Source organism: Microcaecilia unicolor, chromosome 3, assembly GCF_901765095.1.
Source record: "Microcaecilia unicolor chromosome 3, aMicUni1.1, whole genome shotgun sequence".
NCBI classification, from domain to species: Eukaryota; Metazoa; Chordata; class Amphibia; order Gymnophiona; family Siphonopidae; genus Microcaecilia; species Microcaecilia unicolor.
In genome coordinates this window covers 461,341,407-461,355,927 of record NC_044033.1, presented here as the reverse complement: position 1 = coordinate 461,355,927, position 14,521 = coordinate 461,341,407, and the positions used below count along the sequence as shown (strand labels likewise).

Below are 14,521 nucleotides of genomic sequence, written 5' to 3'. Positions count from 1 at the left end.
TTTTCATTTGAAGTATACTGGCTTTTGCTCCACTCTTAACCAGAGGGAAAAGAGAGACATATCACTTTGCTGAGGCTCGGAGAATTATATGTCCTGATCTTCCCAGGTACTTTTTAGAAAGTAAAACACATGTTTAGTTAGTTTTATAATTGATCCGTATCTCAGTTACCTGTTATTGTTTGCTGATTGCACCTCTTTTTGTTCATTGTTCAATATTTTTAAGACAATAAACAATTTAGTTTATTGCCTCTGCCTGTTTGGAAAGATAAAGAATCCTGGTGGTTTGTGTGTTAGGTCTGTGAGTGCTTTCTGGGAATTGTGGAACCACTAGGAGTGTGGCCTCTGGTAACCTAGAAATCACTGTGGATAATTTGAGAGCAGTAGACTTGCCCAGAGACTGTTGGGATGCAGTCAGTGGGAGGAGGGTGCTAGTGTAGTGCACAAGTGGCAGGTGAAGGCAGACCTGAGCTGTGCTTAGGATAGACCCTCTAATGGCCACGGGGTAACCCTAGGCGGGTGCCTAGGCATTTAGTGATGGGGGGGTAGATTTTTACCTTTGGTCTTATGGCCATCAACATTTTGTATTCTAACTTTCATATTTGGGGATACACATGACAGTACTGGAGTGCTGCATTTCTTTCTTAGTGGATTGTTTGCAACAGGTTATTTTGGAAGATGTCTGAACTTTTCCTCTTTATCTCTAGTGTGGCATTCATCGGGGTCTTTGCTTTCATTAATGCTCTGTGATATTTTTCTTAGACACTTGAAGTATGTTATCAGGCAGTTTGATTTGGGGTTCCATATATACAATGAGAACATACAGCAGATTACAACCGTGGGGCAGACAGATATCACACTATTTATATTAACACTTGTGTAATAATTTTGAGTTGGATCTAGTCCAATACATTAAACCTATATACTGTACAGACTGAGGTTTTAGAGACTTGCTCAGCAAGGAAGTGGGCAGTCACTGGAGAAAAATGCTTAAAAATCTCTGTTGCTGGTGGTAGAAAATAGCTTGGATCTAGTAGGTTATAGTATTTAGGTGAAATTCACAGCTGAGTGAGGTCCAAAATTTTAAGCTAGAAAAGGAAAACAACAGGCTCAGTGGTCAATCAGCGTTTTTAACAGCACTTAACAGGCAATAATAATGAGCGCTAATTGGCAATAATTGGAATTTATGTGCATAACTTGCTAAGTGTATTCTGTAATGCACAGTGCCTAAATTCTAGTGTGCAGAGCCAAAAGGGGCATGGTTATGGGCAGGGAAATGGGCATTTTGTAGGTGTTCCAAAATTTACACACACTGTTACAGAATATGCCCCTCTGCGCCTATATCTATGCGGCGGTATTTATGTCACATTTCCCTTGGTGTAAATGGATGCGAGTAGTTCTAGGCACCTGGATAGCAACTAAGTGTATTTTATACACCACACCTAAATCTAGGCGCTGCTCATAAAATATGTGTAGGTGGAAATTTATTCTGCAATGATTATTCAGACACCATATATAGAATCTAGCCCTTTGTGGTAAGTGTACACTTAGGGCCAGATTCTGTAAATGACGTCTAAATTCTAGACGCATCCAGTTCAAGTGCCTAGCACTATTCTATATAAACTGCTTAAAGTTAGGCGCGGTGTATCGAAAAGCTCATAGGACCAGGGAACGTGTCTACATTTAGGAGCGGCTATTTCTGCCACTGAAACCTGGTGTAAATACCTGCACCTAAACATAGGCACATTCCCTCAAGTTCTATAACAAAGCATGTACATTTGAATAATGCCCTCGACATGAAAATGTTGACCGCTGCCAGCTGAATATTGGCCGGCTAGATTACAAATCCCTTTATCTGTTCAATGTCTTTGAAAATCAAGATCAGAAACTCTAAGTCCAAACATTACATAATATATTTTCCTGAAATTATTGTTTGCACTTATGAAGAGAACGGCTACTGTTCCTTTCCAATAGCCTGTGCACTGCCAGTAGTAAAGATAATCTGGAAAAAATCTCTCTCTTCTGTCCAAAACCTAAACTTTTAATGGTGTCATTTCAACTTGTATAAAAGATACTTTGTCCTTCCTGGTACTCTGAAGTAATAACAGAACACAAATGGATTAGCTCTTGAACCTACAATAAGCAGCGAGAAATTGTGCCTTTTGATACAGGGGCGTAGCTACGGGTGGGCCTGGGTGGGCCCAGGCCCACCCAATTTCAGCCCAGGCCCGCCCAGCGCCAGCGCCAGCACCCATTGCCGGCCACTGCTGCTTTTCCTGTTGAGCAGCAGTGCCGGCGCTACAAAAAAAGAAGAAGCGCTAACGGCGCTAAGGACGAGAAATGTTTAAAAAAAAAAAAAAAAGCGCGGCACCGGCAGGCACTGTCTCGGCAGCCTTAAGGCATGGGCTGCTGAGGCATTGGCTGCTGGCTCGCAGGCTCCTCCCGTCTGCGGGAGTAGTGAAAGACTGGAGAATAAGAGGAAGGGGCATGGGGAGAACAAGGGTGAGAAAAAGATGAAAAGCCATAAGTAGATGAAGGAAATTAAAGAATGGATAGTAAGAATGAATTAAATCAGGACAGAGAGAGAGAGGCAGAAAAATATTGAAGAAAGCAAAGAAAAAGGAGAGAAAAATGAGAAATGGCCAGGAAACCGTGGCAGAAGAGTTAAGCGAAAATGAAGGAAAGCAGAATCTAGAGACTGGGAGCGACACAATGAGAAAAAGTAAATGGCCATACAAGAAAGGTAAAGAAAATAATTTTATTTTTAATTTAGGATAAAGTAATATGGTACCTGTGTTAATGAAGTTTCAGAGACCAATACTTCCTTCCTTAGGTCAGGCGAGGATACCGTAACAGCATTATACTGACCTGAGGCAGGAGGTTTTGGCTTCTGAAAGCTCACTGAAAAGGGTGTTAGGCTACTAAATAAATTTTCTGAAATCTGATGCACTGAAAAGCAGCACTTTACCCTGTGTGACAAATGCATCTGATTAGCGTGACTAAATTTTGCTGGGGGAGGGGGGTAGAGAGAAAATTTTGTGCCCACCCACTTTGGGTTCAGGCCCATCCAAAATTGGCAGTCTGGCTACGCCACTGTTTTGATAGTTGTTAAAGTATTGGTTAGGGAGCCAAAATGTCCCCTTATGAAATATTTTGTTTACTGTAAACATCATTCAAATACCTTTAGAGGATGTATCAAAAGTATTTAATTAAAAGATAAGTGTATTAGTTCATTTTACAACTTGTAAGTGGATGAGCCTAGGTGCAACTTACAGCAATACCTGTCACAGTTAATTGAGTGATTTTTCACAACCAGCATCAGCATCACACAGAAAGGAAAATCCATTTCTTTTTACAACCCTGCCATTTTAATCTGTCTTCTCTTTTGGCAAGATTCATCATGCAGAAATCGTTTAGAGAAGCAATGAGCATGTCTCTCAAAGGGCCTATAACTACTGAATTTAGTGGTGGGCTTTTGTAGTTGAGGTAATGGGTCAAATGTAGCAAAAGCTCTAAGGAATAGCATAATTCATGCTTTCCACATTGCTTCATGCAACATCTAGAAGTCTTTTTAAAAAGACAATCTGAAAAAGATTCATCATTTATAAAACCTTTTTTTTTTATAATGGGGCACTTCAGTTACTCTTCTGGTATAAAACATGTGCTGATGTAACTTATGCCTGTATCAATGTAACTTTATTAGGATAAGAATACCTAGTGTTACCAAAACTGCCGTCTATGTTACAGTTCATAAACATTATTTATTGTTCCTACAAAAGCTATGACCATAGTTTCACTGGTGTGTTCTCAATAATGTTATCAGATAAATGTTATTGTTATTAAAAGGCCTTGGTGAAAAAGGCATTTGGTTTGCCAGTCTAGCTTTTCCACAATACAAAATAATTGTATAATTAAGTACATAAGTAATGCCATACTGGGAAAAGACCAAGGGTCCATTGAGCCCAGCATCTTGTCCACGACAGCGGCCAATCCAGGCCAAGGGCACCTGGCAAGCTTCCCAAACGTACAAACATTCTATACATGTTATTCCTGGGATTTTGGATTTTTCCAAGTCCGTTTAGTAGTGGTTTATGGACTTGTCCTTTAGGAAACCGTCCAACCCCTTTTTAAACTCTGCTAAGCTAACCGCCTTCACCACATTTTCCGGCAATGAATTCCAGAGTTTAATTACACGTTGGGTGAAGAAACATTTTCTCAGATTTGTTTTAAATTTACTACACTGTAGTTTAATCGCATGCCCCCTAGTCCTAGTATTTTTGGAAAGTGTGAACAGACGCTTCACATCCACCTGTTCCACTCCACTCATTTTATATACCTCTATCATGTCTCCCCTCAGCCGTCTCTTCTCCAAACTGAATAGCCCTAGCCTCCTTAGTCTTTCTTCATAGGGAAGTTGTCCCATCCCCGTTATCATTTTAGTCGCCCTTCGCTGCACCTTTTCCAATTCTACTATATCTTTCTTGAGATGCGGCGACCAGAATTGAACACAATACTCAAGGTGCGGTCGTACCATGGAGTGATACAACGGCATTATAACATCCTCACACCTGTTTTCCATACCTTTCCTAATAATACCCAACATTCTATTTGCTTTCCTAGCCGCAGCAGCACACTGAGCAGAAGGTTTCAGCGTGTTATCAACGACGACACCCAGATCCCTTTCTTGGTCCGTAACTCCTAACGTGGAACCTTGCATGATGTAGCTATAATTCGGGTTCTTTTTTCCCACATGCATCACCTTACACTTGCTCACATTAAACGCCATCTGCCATCTAGCCGCCCAGGCTCCCAGTCTCGTAAGGTCCTCTTGTAATTTTTCACAATCCTGTCGCGAGTTAAAGACTTTGAATAACTTTGTGTCATCAGCAATTCAATTCAAGACAATCCATAAGAATGCTCCTATGCTTTGCAGGGGTTCTCCACCTAGTACTTGGGGACACACCTAACCAGTCATGTTTTGAGGATACCTACAATGAATATGCATGAGAAAGATTTGCATCCATTTAATGAGGTGCATGCAATTTTCTCTCATTCATATTCACTGTGGATATCCTGAAAACCTGACTGGTTAGGTGTGCCCCAAAGACTGGGATAAGAACCACTGCTTTAGGAGTATGGGTGTGTGGGGGGAGGAGTTTTGTTTCTGCATTTCCTCCCTGTTAATTTCATTTTAATGCTGTTTATAGACTGCTTACATGAAATATCGTTTTCTCTTTTAGCATGCATAATTTCATGTTAGCATATGCTATTAGGAGTAGAGGAGTAGCCATGTGGTTAAATCAGTGGGGTGGAAGCTATGGTAAAATCCAGGGTTCAAATTCCAGTGACATTCCTCTTGATGTTGGATATATTCCTTCACCTTTTGTTACTTTTGGTTATAAACGTAGCCCCCTATTTATTAACCCACAGTAAAATAACACTTTTGTACATATTTCACAGTAGGAGATGTATCACTTACCCACAGTGATTTTTTTTTTTTTTATTGCTGCAGACAAGGCCCATTATGTTTTAAAGGGCCAAACAGACAAAGTTTAAAAAAAAAAAGTGCCCCCATCCCTAATCCTTTTAAACAATGGGACACATCTTAGATGGATGTCCTTAACTCCTGGTGCTTCCAATCTTTAAACAAATGTATGAATATCTCTCCCAGAAGCAATTCTTCTACCTCACAATCTCTAAGCTTAGTAAAATATGTGAATCCCTCCCCTCCTTCTCCCCTATGATTCTCAATTCTTAATATAATATAAGAATACACTCTGGACTGATCTCTCACCTATTGTTCCTTGATCCTTAAATTTAAATCAGAGCCCTACTCCTGAACCAAAACTTCACCCCTTGAGCCTTTCATCCAAGCCAAGACCTAAACACTCCACCTGTGGGTAGTGGGTAGTGGGGGGTCCAATGCCTTCCATGATGTCATTACTTGAATAATGGAATCTGCAAGTCTCTAATAGTAGTACTATGGTACTAACACTAGAGGTCAGACTGCCAAACAAGTCCTATATGTAGTACAATGAGACTATACCAAATACATACATTAAAACATACTAATGCTAGTGGCTTATGGTTGACCTTTTTCAAGCCAAGCAAGTCAGAGAGAAACAGCAGCACAGAAAGTCATAGTATAAAAGACCCCTAAATTTTATAAATGGTGCCATAAGTTGTGCACATTAATTTGGCTGCACTGCCAAACTGCATGCACAATTTAATTGATTAACAAGCCAATCAACAGCAATAGATACTTAACAACCAATTAGTGACATTAATAGGCTTTAATTAGAACTCATGCGCACAACTTTCTAGGCATATTCTATAAGGTGGTGCATGTAAATTCTAATGCATGCAGCTGAAAAGGGAGCATGGCCATGGGCAGGTCATGGGCATTTCAAAAAACTATGCACACTATTATGGAATACACACGATCTGCACCTAAGTTAGGCACAGGTATTTAGGCCTGGTTTTAGGTGGCCTAAATGGTTGCACCTAAATTTTAGTTGAAAGAATGGTGCATGAGCACGTTCTATAAACTACACCTAACTTTAGGCACAGTTTCATGCTAAGCATATAGATTTTAGGCGCTGATTTTTAAGGCACCATTTATAGAATTTGGCCCACAGTGTGTAAAGCCACATCGTTGTCCCATCTGTGACATTTTTCAAGCCTGAGCCACCTGAATAGAACCAACTTGGGATAACTCCTAACTCCTGACTTTATTAGCTGCCAGGGATACTAGGTAATGAGGGGTTGGAGGGGGGCGGAGGGGTTGGAGATTTTGTTTACATTATATGATCAAAGACTGAGAGCGGGACTTTGATATAGATTAGAGCATCTTCACCAGCCAATAATTAGCTTTTAGCAATACATGGGATGATATTCAAAGTGATTTAAGTGGGCAGGAGCGGCTCCTGCCTATTTTAATCACATAAGGCCAGCTATCTGTCAATATATAATGGCACTTAACTGGGCAGTGTCACTGATTATCTGCACTAACTGGCCATTTTGAATTGGGCCTCATAGGGGCATTATAGAGTAGAGTCAGGGGAAACCAGCAGTTATGCAGATACCCATATAGCTAAGCAGGCGCACAAAAAAGTCCTAATTACGCCTGCTTAGCTGTGTGAGGGCTGGCATTGAATATTAGCTTGAACCTGCATAACTTAGGAGTACCAGCCTGAAGTGTTCTGATCACCCGTCCTTCCACTGCTGAACCATCAGCAGGCCCTCTTCTGATCCCTCTGCCCTCCTTCCCTCCCTTCTGAAGTACTGCAAGATTGCCATTAGATGCTGTGGCAGACATTTTGATGGGGCAGCTGTGATGAGCAGAAGCTAGTGATGTTCCGAGGGATGGGAGAGAGGGAAGGGGAATCAGAATTTTATTTGCAAAGTAGGAAAAAACAGTTGCTAATTCACTTACAGGGTCTTGTACTCAAGATTAGTGCATGTTTTCTGCAGCAGGGCCTATAGGAATAAAATGAGTCCTGTGGTAGATAACATGGGCTAACCTTTAGTAAAAGAACCCCTTCATTAAATGGTAAATATTGCATGCTGTTACAAATGCCATGCACTGATTACCATTTTAGTGCATTAAAATTAAAAAAAAAATGTATAAAAGGTGGTACCTTTTTATTAATGTAAAATTATATATTTTTAAAATAGCTTATAGGAATTAAAACCTTCTTTCTCAAATGAAGCTTGGGGTGAAGCTGGGTCATTGAGGGCACATTTGGCTTTTATAGTTTTGTAAGTTGAGGAGTGCTTCATTTCTCATTATTGTTTAACTACTTCCCATTACCCACTAGGAGTAGCCTAGTAGGTAATGGAAGGTACTGTGGGGACTCGGTAAAGTGAGAAAAGTTGCTGTATTTGCCAAAAATACAATAAGGCGACATGAAATATTATTTCTGTGTTTCCATTAAACTCCATTAAAACACTGCAAAGCTACAGAATCTTAACATCTTACTTTTATGTAGAAATTTTACTACTAAGTTTATGATCCATAAAGTCACATTTCACAGAACTTAGGATTCCTTTTACCAAGCTGTGGTAAAAAGGGCCCTGTGCTAGCTGCGGGGACTGTTTTTGCCGTGTGCTGAGGTCCTTTTTACTGCAGCAGGTAAAAAAGGCTGAAAATAGCCATGGCCATGCAGTAAGATTGCTCTTACCGTGTGGCCATGTGAGGGGGAGCACTTGTCACCACCCATTGAGGTGGCGGTAAGGGCTCCCACACTAACCCAGCAGTAACCAGGTATGCGTGGTGCTACCCAATTACCGCTGGGTTAGTACCATGCTAAAAAAATATAGGCCGATTTTCCCTAGTGCAGGAAATGGCATGTGCTGGGGCTAAGTAGTAGTAGTAGAACTAAGACATCCAGGTCAGGATATGTCCAGTTCCAGTGGAATTTTAGAAAAGTCTCTACCGATGCAGAGCTCCATCTCTGGCTGTCTTCAAATCTAAGCTAAAAGCCCACCTTTTTGATGCTGCTTTTAACTCCTAACCTTTATTCACTTGTTCAGAACCCTTATTTTATCATCCTCACTTTAATATTCCCTTATCTCTTGTTTGTCCTGTTTGTGTGTCCTAATTAGATTGTAAGCTCTGTCGAGCAGGGACTGTCTCTTCATGTTCAAGTGTACAGTGCTGCGTACGTCTAGTAGTTCTATAGAAATGATAAGTAGTAGTAATAGTAGTAGTACTGTTTCTAAAATACCTGTAGGAGTGCACATGTATTTGCTGGCATGTACAGCAGGAGTAGCTATTTTAGAATATACATGTCTATTTTAGAATATACATGTGGATAAAATGAGCAGCCCGACCCTACTGATTATGCTGGAAATTCTATAAATCACACTCCAAAATGGGCACTAGAAAAGATTGGCGCTAAACACAATTCTATAAAAATTGCATGCCCTTTATAGAATCGTGCGTAGTGCCAATTCCTGCACCCAGACTTTGGGCGCCAGACTTACACCTGCTGAAAGATGATGTAAATGCTGGTGCCCAAGTTGGGCATGCTGACCCCATAGTCTATAAGTACGGGTGCAACGTTTTGGAATTTCTCTGACATGCCCACTTTTCAAATATACACCCTGCCCTATAGAATAGTATGCAAATTATAATGGGTGCCAATACATTTCAATAACTTATTTATTTATTTGGATTTTGCTCACACCTTTTTCAGTAGTAGCTCAAGGTGAGTTACACTCACCTTACACTGGGTATGTCTTTGTCCATGGAGGGCTCACAATCTAATTTTGTACCTGAGAAATGGAGGGTTAAGTGACTTGCCCAAGGTCACAAGGAGCAGCAGTGGGATTTGAACTGGCCACCTCTGGATAGCAAGACTGGTGCTCTAACCACTAGGCTACTCCAATTATTAGCACCCAATCATTGATGGCTCAGTGTTCATTATTCAATTAGCGGGGTCTTTTACTAAGTCTAAGTAGTGTTTTTAGCTTGAGATAGAAATCAGCTGACTGTCTCTACCAGCCAGCTAATTTCTACCATGAGCTAAAAATGCTACCACGGATTAGTAAAAGACCCCTTAATTTGAGTGTGCAAATCTGGGTGCCCTATATAGAACCCAAGGGTATGTGTATAGGTGCTCTGAATATACACATTTTAAAAAATGTTGTGGGGTTTAAATAAATAGGCAGACTGCTGCTGCAAATGTATCCCCAATGAGTACATTTTTGAAAAGCTGTTTACCCACTTGGGGAGCATAATTATCAATGTGGGCTACTGTTAAGAGATGTTATTTTCTCACTGACTTGTATTATTTTGGCATAGGTCACATTTTATGCAGAGACCTAGGGGTCCTTTTACCCAAGTGTGGTATAAAGTGGCCATAGGGTGCCCTTATGCGTGTTTTGCTCGTGAGCTAAGACCATTTTTACCACAGCAGTAAAATGGCTGATTTTCAACTTCTTCTATCAATGGCCATTCACTAATGTTGTCATTAAAAAATATTAGCACGTGAGCAATTACCTATTTCGTAGGCAGTAAGGGCATCAGTTAGCACATGGTAATGTAACTAATGTAGCTGTGGTAACTGATTAGCGGAGAAATGCCTACTCTCCTCCCCCAGACCCAGACATGTCCCTTCTGTAATAAAAAATATTTTTAGTGCATGGTTTGCACACACAAAGCAAAACATTAATAAAGGACACCTAAGCGTGTCCCATGGTAAGCCCTTTTAAGCTGCAGTAAGCACATGCTAGCACTCACCACATCTTAGTAAAAGGACTCCCTAGTTAGAAACTTAGAAACATGATGGCAGATAAAGGCTAAATGGCCCATCCAGTTTGGCCCTCCTTTGTAACCACTAACTCTTCCTATTCCTAAGGGATCCCATGTGCCTGTCGCAGGCTTTCTTAAATTCTGAAACAGTCCTCGTCTCCACGACCTCCACCGGGAGGCCATTCCACGCTTCCACCACCTTTTCCATGAACGAATACTTTCTTAGATTCCTCCTAAGCCTATTTCCTCTTACCGTCATTGTATGCCCCCTCCTTCCAGAGTTTGCCTTCATTTGAAAAAGGCTCACTTCCTGTACATTAATGCCCCTGAGATATTTAAACATCTGTATCATATTCCCTCTCTCCCTCCTCTCTTTCAGCATATACATATTGAGGTTCATAAGCAAGTCACTTAACCCTCCATTGCCCCCGGTACAAAATAAGTACCTGAATATATGTAAACCACCTTGAATGTAGTTGCAAAAACCTCAGAAAGGCAGTATATCAAGGTCTATTTTCCTTTCTTATGTTATTTGTATTAGTACTGTAGCATAGTACAATGTGGTATTATTATCTTGTGTCAAGCAGAAGAAAAAGTAGATTTTCATCTCTCATTAAATTATTCTTTGTCTTCTTTTCAAATTAGGGATGCAGATCTGTTCACACTAGACACACGAAAAATTCGAGCATTTGATGTGGGCTGGCTTGTATTTGATATCACTGTGACCAGCAATCACTGGGTGATTAATCCACAGAACAATTTAGGCCTCCAACTTTGTGCTGAAACAGGGGATGGTAAGTAGCATCTTCTATGAGATAAAGATGTAGCATACTATACTCAACCAGTTGCAATAATATTTACTGTATAGTTCAAAAAATTCAAGATTTATGTTTTTTCTTGTGTGCATGCTATTTACTAATGGATAGGATTTCGTATAGAAATATACCTGTATTTCATAATACTGAATGATATCTTCAAAGTGTTATCTGACTGCTATGCGTCTGGGGATTTGGGAAAAGGCAGATGCCTCAGGTTCCAATTACACATATTAATAGCATTCTCATAGCTGACATGGACTTCTTTCTTAGGCTGAATCTCTGTCCAAATCTTTTACCACTGGAATCCTATACCCCAACATCAAAACAATAAAGAAGTGACTGCAGAGAACCACTAAAAGGTCAACTCTGTAATGTAGGCAGCCTCATTTATTTTTATTTATTTATTTTAGTTACATTTGTACCCCGCGCTTTCCCACTCATGGCAGGCTCAATGCGGCTTACATATACAGGTACTTATTTGTACCTGGGGCAATGGAGGGTTGTGACTTGCCCAGAGTCACAAGGAGCTGTGCCTGAAGTGGGAATCGAACTCAGTTCGCCAGAGTCCACCACCCTAACCACTAGACCACTCCTCCATGCAACCCTTGCATGCATAACATTTCTGAAATGCTAGCACTTACACTCATACATGTACACATACCTGTGAAAGTGTCAGCAGGGCACCTAAGCGCTATTCTGCAAATACCTGCATAACTTATATAGCATGCATTTGCAAGGGGGCATAAACACGTGTGGAGAATGAGTGGGATATGGGCGGGGCTACTACTGACATATGTAACATAATACTGTAAGATATGTGTATTCCTGTTTCATTTAGGCAAGCTACCTCTATGACTGGTCTAAATATGGGTGATACCAGATTAATCTAGTGTTCTATAATAGATCCCGGGCATCTAGAATACATGTCTGCTACACAGCTTCAGGATGCCTAAGTTGAGGAGCCCAGTAGTAGAAATGCCCCTAAGTGCTAAGAATGTTTTCAGTGCAAATTAAGGGGCCTGTTAAGTAGTTGTGTTAATCATTTGCCCTGTGATTCTATATATTGCGCCTTTATTTCTGTGCAGAAATTAAAGCATATTCTATAACAATGTGCATAACTGAATTAACTACTTAATCAGCACTGTTAATTGGATGTTAACAAGCAATTATCTGCATTGTCATTAATTGAGACTTATGCGCACAACTCGCTAAGCGTATTCTTAACATGCGCCTAAATTCTAAATCGCATATCTGAAAAGGGTGTGTAGCCATGGGCGAGGCATGGATGTTTCTACAATCTATGGCGGTATTTTATTAAAGATTAGCTCGAGTTATCTGCAGCAGGGCCCATAGGAATAAAATGGGCCTTGCTTCAGATAACTCAAGCTAATCTTTCATAGGTGCCCCGTATAGTTTCAATTTTTCTAGTATTGCTGTATGCTGAGTCTGACTTCTTGAAGTAACTTTCCAGTTCAGTATTTTGCCTTCATATCTGTTGTGTCTTGTGTTTTTCATGTATGATCAAGATGTAGTATTCTGCTAGCGTGTAGTATTTGCAGCCCTTTTTGTTTTTTTGTTTCTCTAGGTTGTGACCTGGTGTTTTTTTTTTGTTACATTTGTACCCCGCGCTTTCCCACTCATGGCAGGCTCAATGCAAGCTTACATGAGGCAATGGAGGGTTAAGTGACTTGCCCTGAGTCACAAGGAGCTGCGTGTGCCTTAAGTGGGAATCGAACTTCCTCAGTTCCCCAGGACCAAAGTCCACCACCCTAACCACTAGGCCACTCCTCCACTCCATTATTATAGTGTTGCCATAAGGTTGTAGCTCGTCCTGTCCTTGGAATTAGTGCTGTTATGGTTTGGTAAGGTTATGAGTGTGTTTTTGCAGAAGTTTGTGTATAGTGTTTTGCAGTGGACAGATTGTGTGTTGGCCTTACTGAGGTGGCACCAAAACATCAGAAAGGGTGCAGAGCCTAAATCATGACACACTACATCTTGAAGGATCTACATATGGTCGTTAATAAAAGGAACTCATTGTGAACACTATCCACCCTAAAAGGGTGGTTTGTGGCTCTACATGAAAATTGTGATATTATGATCCCTTGTTTCATATTGTTGACAGTCTGCATTTTCCATATGGGTGGTATATTGGTGTATTAGGGTCTGCCCAGTGTAATATTTATGGAGCAGTAAGGTTCTGAGTGTGCATAACACTTGGCTGCTCTGCACTGGCTTCCCCTCCTTAGGAAGGAAACTGTGTGCAAATGAGCTAACAGCGAGCAGCTCATTTGCATGCGATTTCCTTCATGCATGCCCGTTCCTTTCTGAATCGCTAAGGGATCGGTAAGGGAAGGGCTTTTTCCGTTCAGTTAGTGCATCTGGCTGAAGGTTAGGGAGCTATGTACCTGAGAGCAATTTGTGAAGTCCACTGCAGTGCCCCTAGTGTGCCCGGTTGGTGTCCTGGCATGTCAGGGGGGACCAGTGCACTACGAATGCTGGCTCCTCCCACAACCAAATGGCTTGGATTTGGTTGTTTCTGAGATGGGCGTCCTCGGTTTCCATTATCGCCAAAAATCAGGGACGACCATCTCTAAGAACGACCATCTCTAAGGTCGACCTAAATTTCGCGATTTGGGCGTCCCCGACCGTATTATCGAAATGAAAATGGCCGCCCATCTTGTTTCGATAATACGGGTTTCCCCGCCCCTTGCTGGAGCCTTCTTGCGAGGACATCCGCAGGAAAACGTGGGCATCCCTTTCGATTGTGCCCCTCCATGTGACTTAGAATATACGCTCACCACGTTACAGAATACGCTTAGTGAGTTCTGTGTGTAAATCATAATTAATGAAAATTAGTGCTATTTGCTTGCTAACATCCAATTGACAGCGCTAATTAGCTAATTAGCCAATTAAGTTATGCACATTGTTATAGAACATGCTTCGATATCCACATGGAAATTAAGGCGCGACACAGAGAATCTGGCAGGAAATGCATACTAAGCTAGTATCTGTAAAGGCCATTTCACATGGCACAGAGTTTATAGAATTCACGCTTAGTGCAGATCATCCCTGTGCCTAACGTTGGGTGACCTATACAGAATTCCCCAGTATATGCAAATAATGTATGCTCTTTAAAAAAAAGTGCGCACTCATAACAAACCTGCAAATTTTTTGGGTGTCCATCCCTAATATTTTATGAAATCTTTTGATTGTTACACATAATAAGTTCAGAAATAACCCATACTGACAAGGTGTCAGTCCTGTTTTGGTAAACTTGGGTGGCATTAGTTGAATGATAGCCGGGGCAGCAGAACACCTCTTTGGTGGAGGCAGGGTGCAAAACAAAGCGCCATCTGCACATATTCTGCTAGCTCCATAGTTACTGAGTTTGTCTGGGCCATCGCCATGATGGCCTACTGCTTACGCTGCCTGAGAGGAAAGAGAGGGT

General features: G+C 41.1%; 1 protein-coding gene across 2 annotated transcripts in view; it reads left to right on the top strand.

Moving 5' to 3' along the window:
- The window catches only part of BMP5 (bone morphogenetic protein 5), a 155,694-nt gene that overhangs the window by 74,224 nt on the left and 66,949 nt on the right, over window positions 1-14,521 (top strand). For both annotated transcript variants that reach the window (XR_003941659.1, XM_030198981.1), the window contains exon 3: window positions 10,901-11,049. Coding sequence is in view for 1 of the 2 variants with exons in the window: in XM_030198981.1 (XP_030054841.1) it covers window positions 10,901-11,049 (149 nt within the window). In the remaining variant the exon portion in view is untranslated. The remainder of the gene's footprint in view (window positions 1-10,900; window positions 11,050-14,521) is intronic.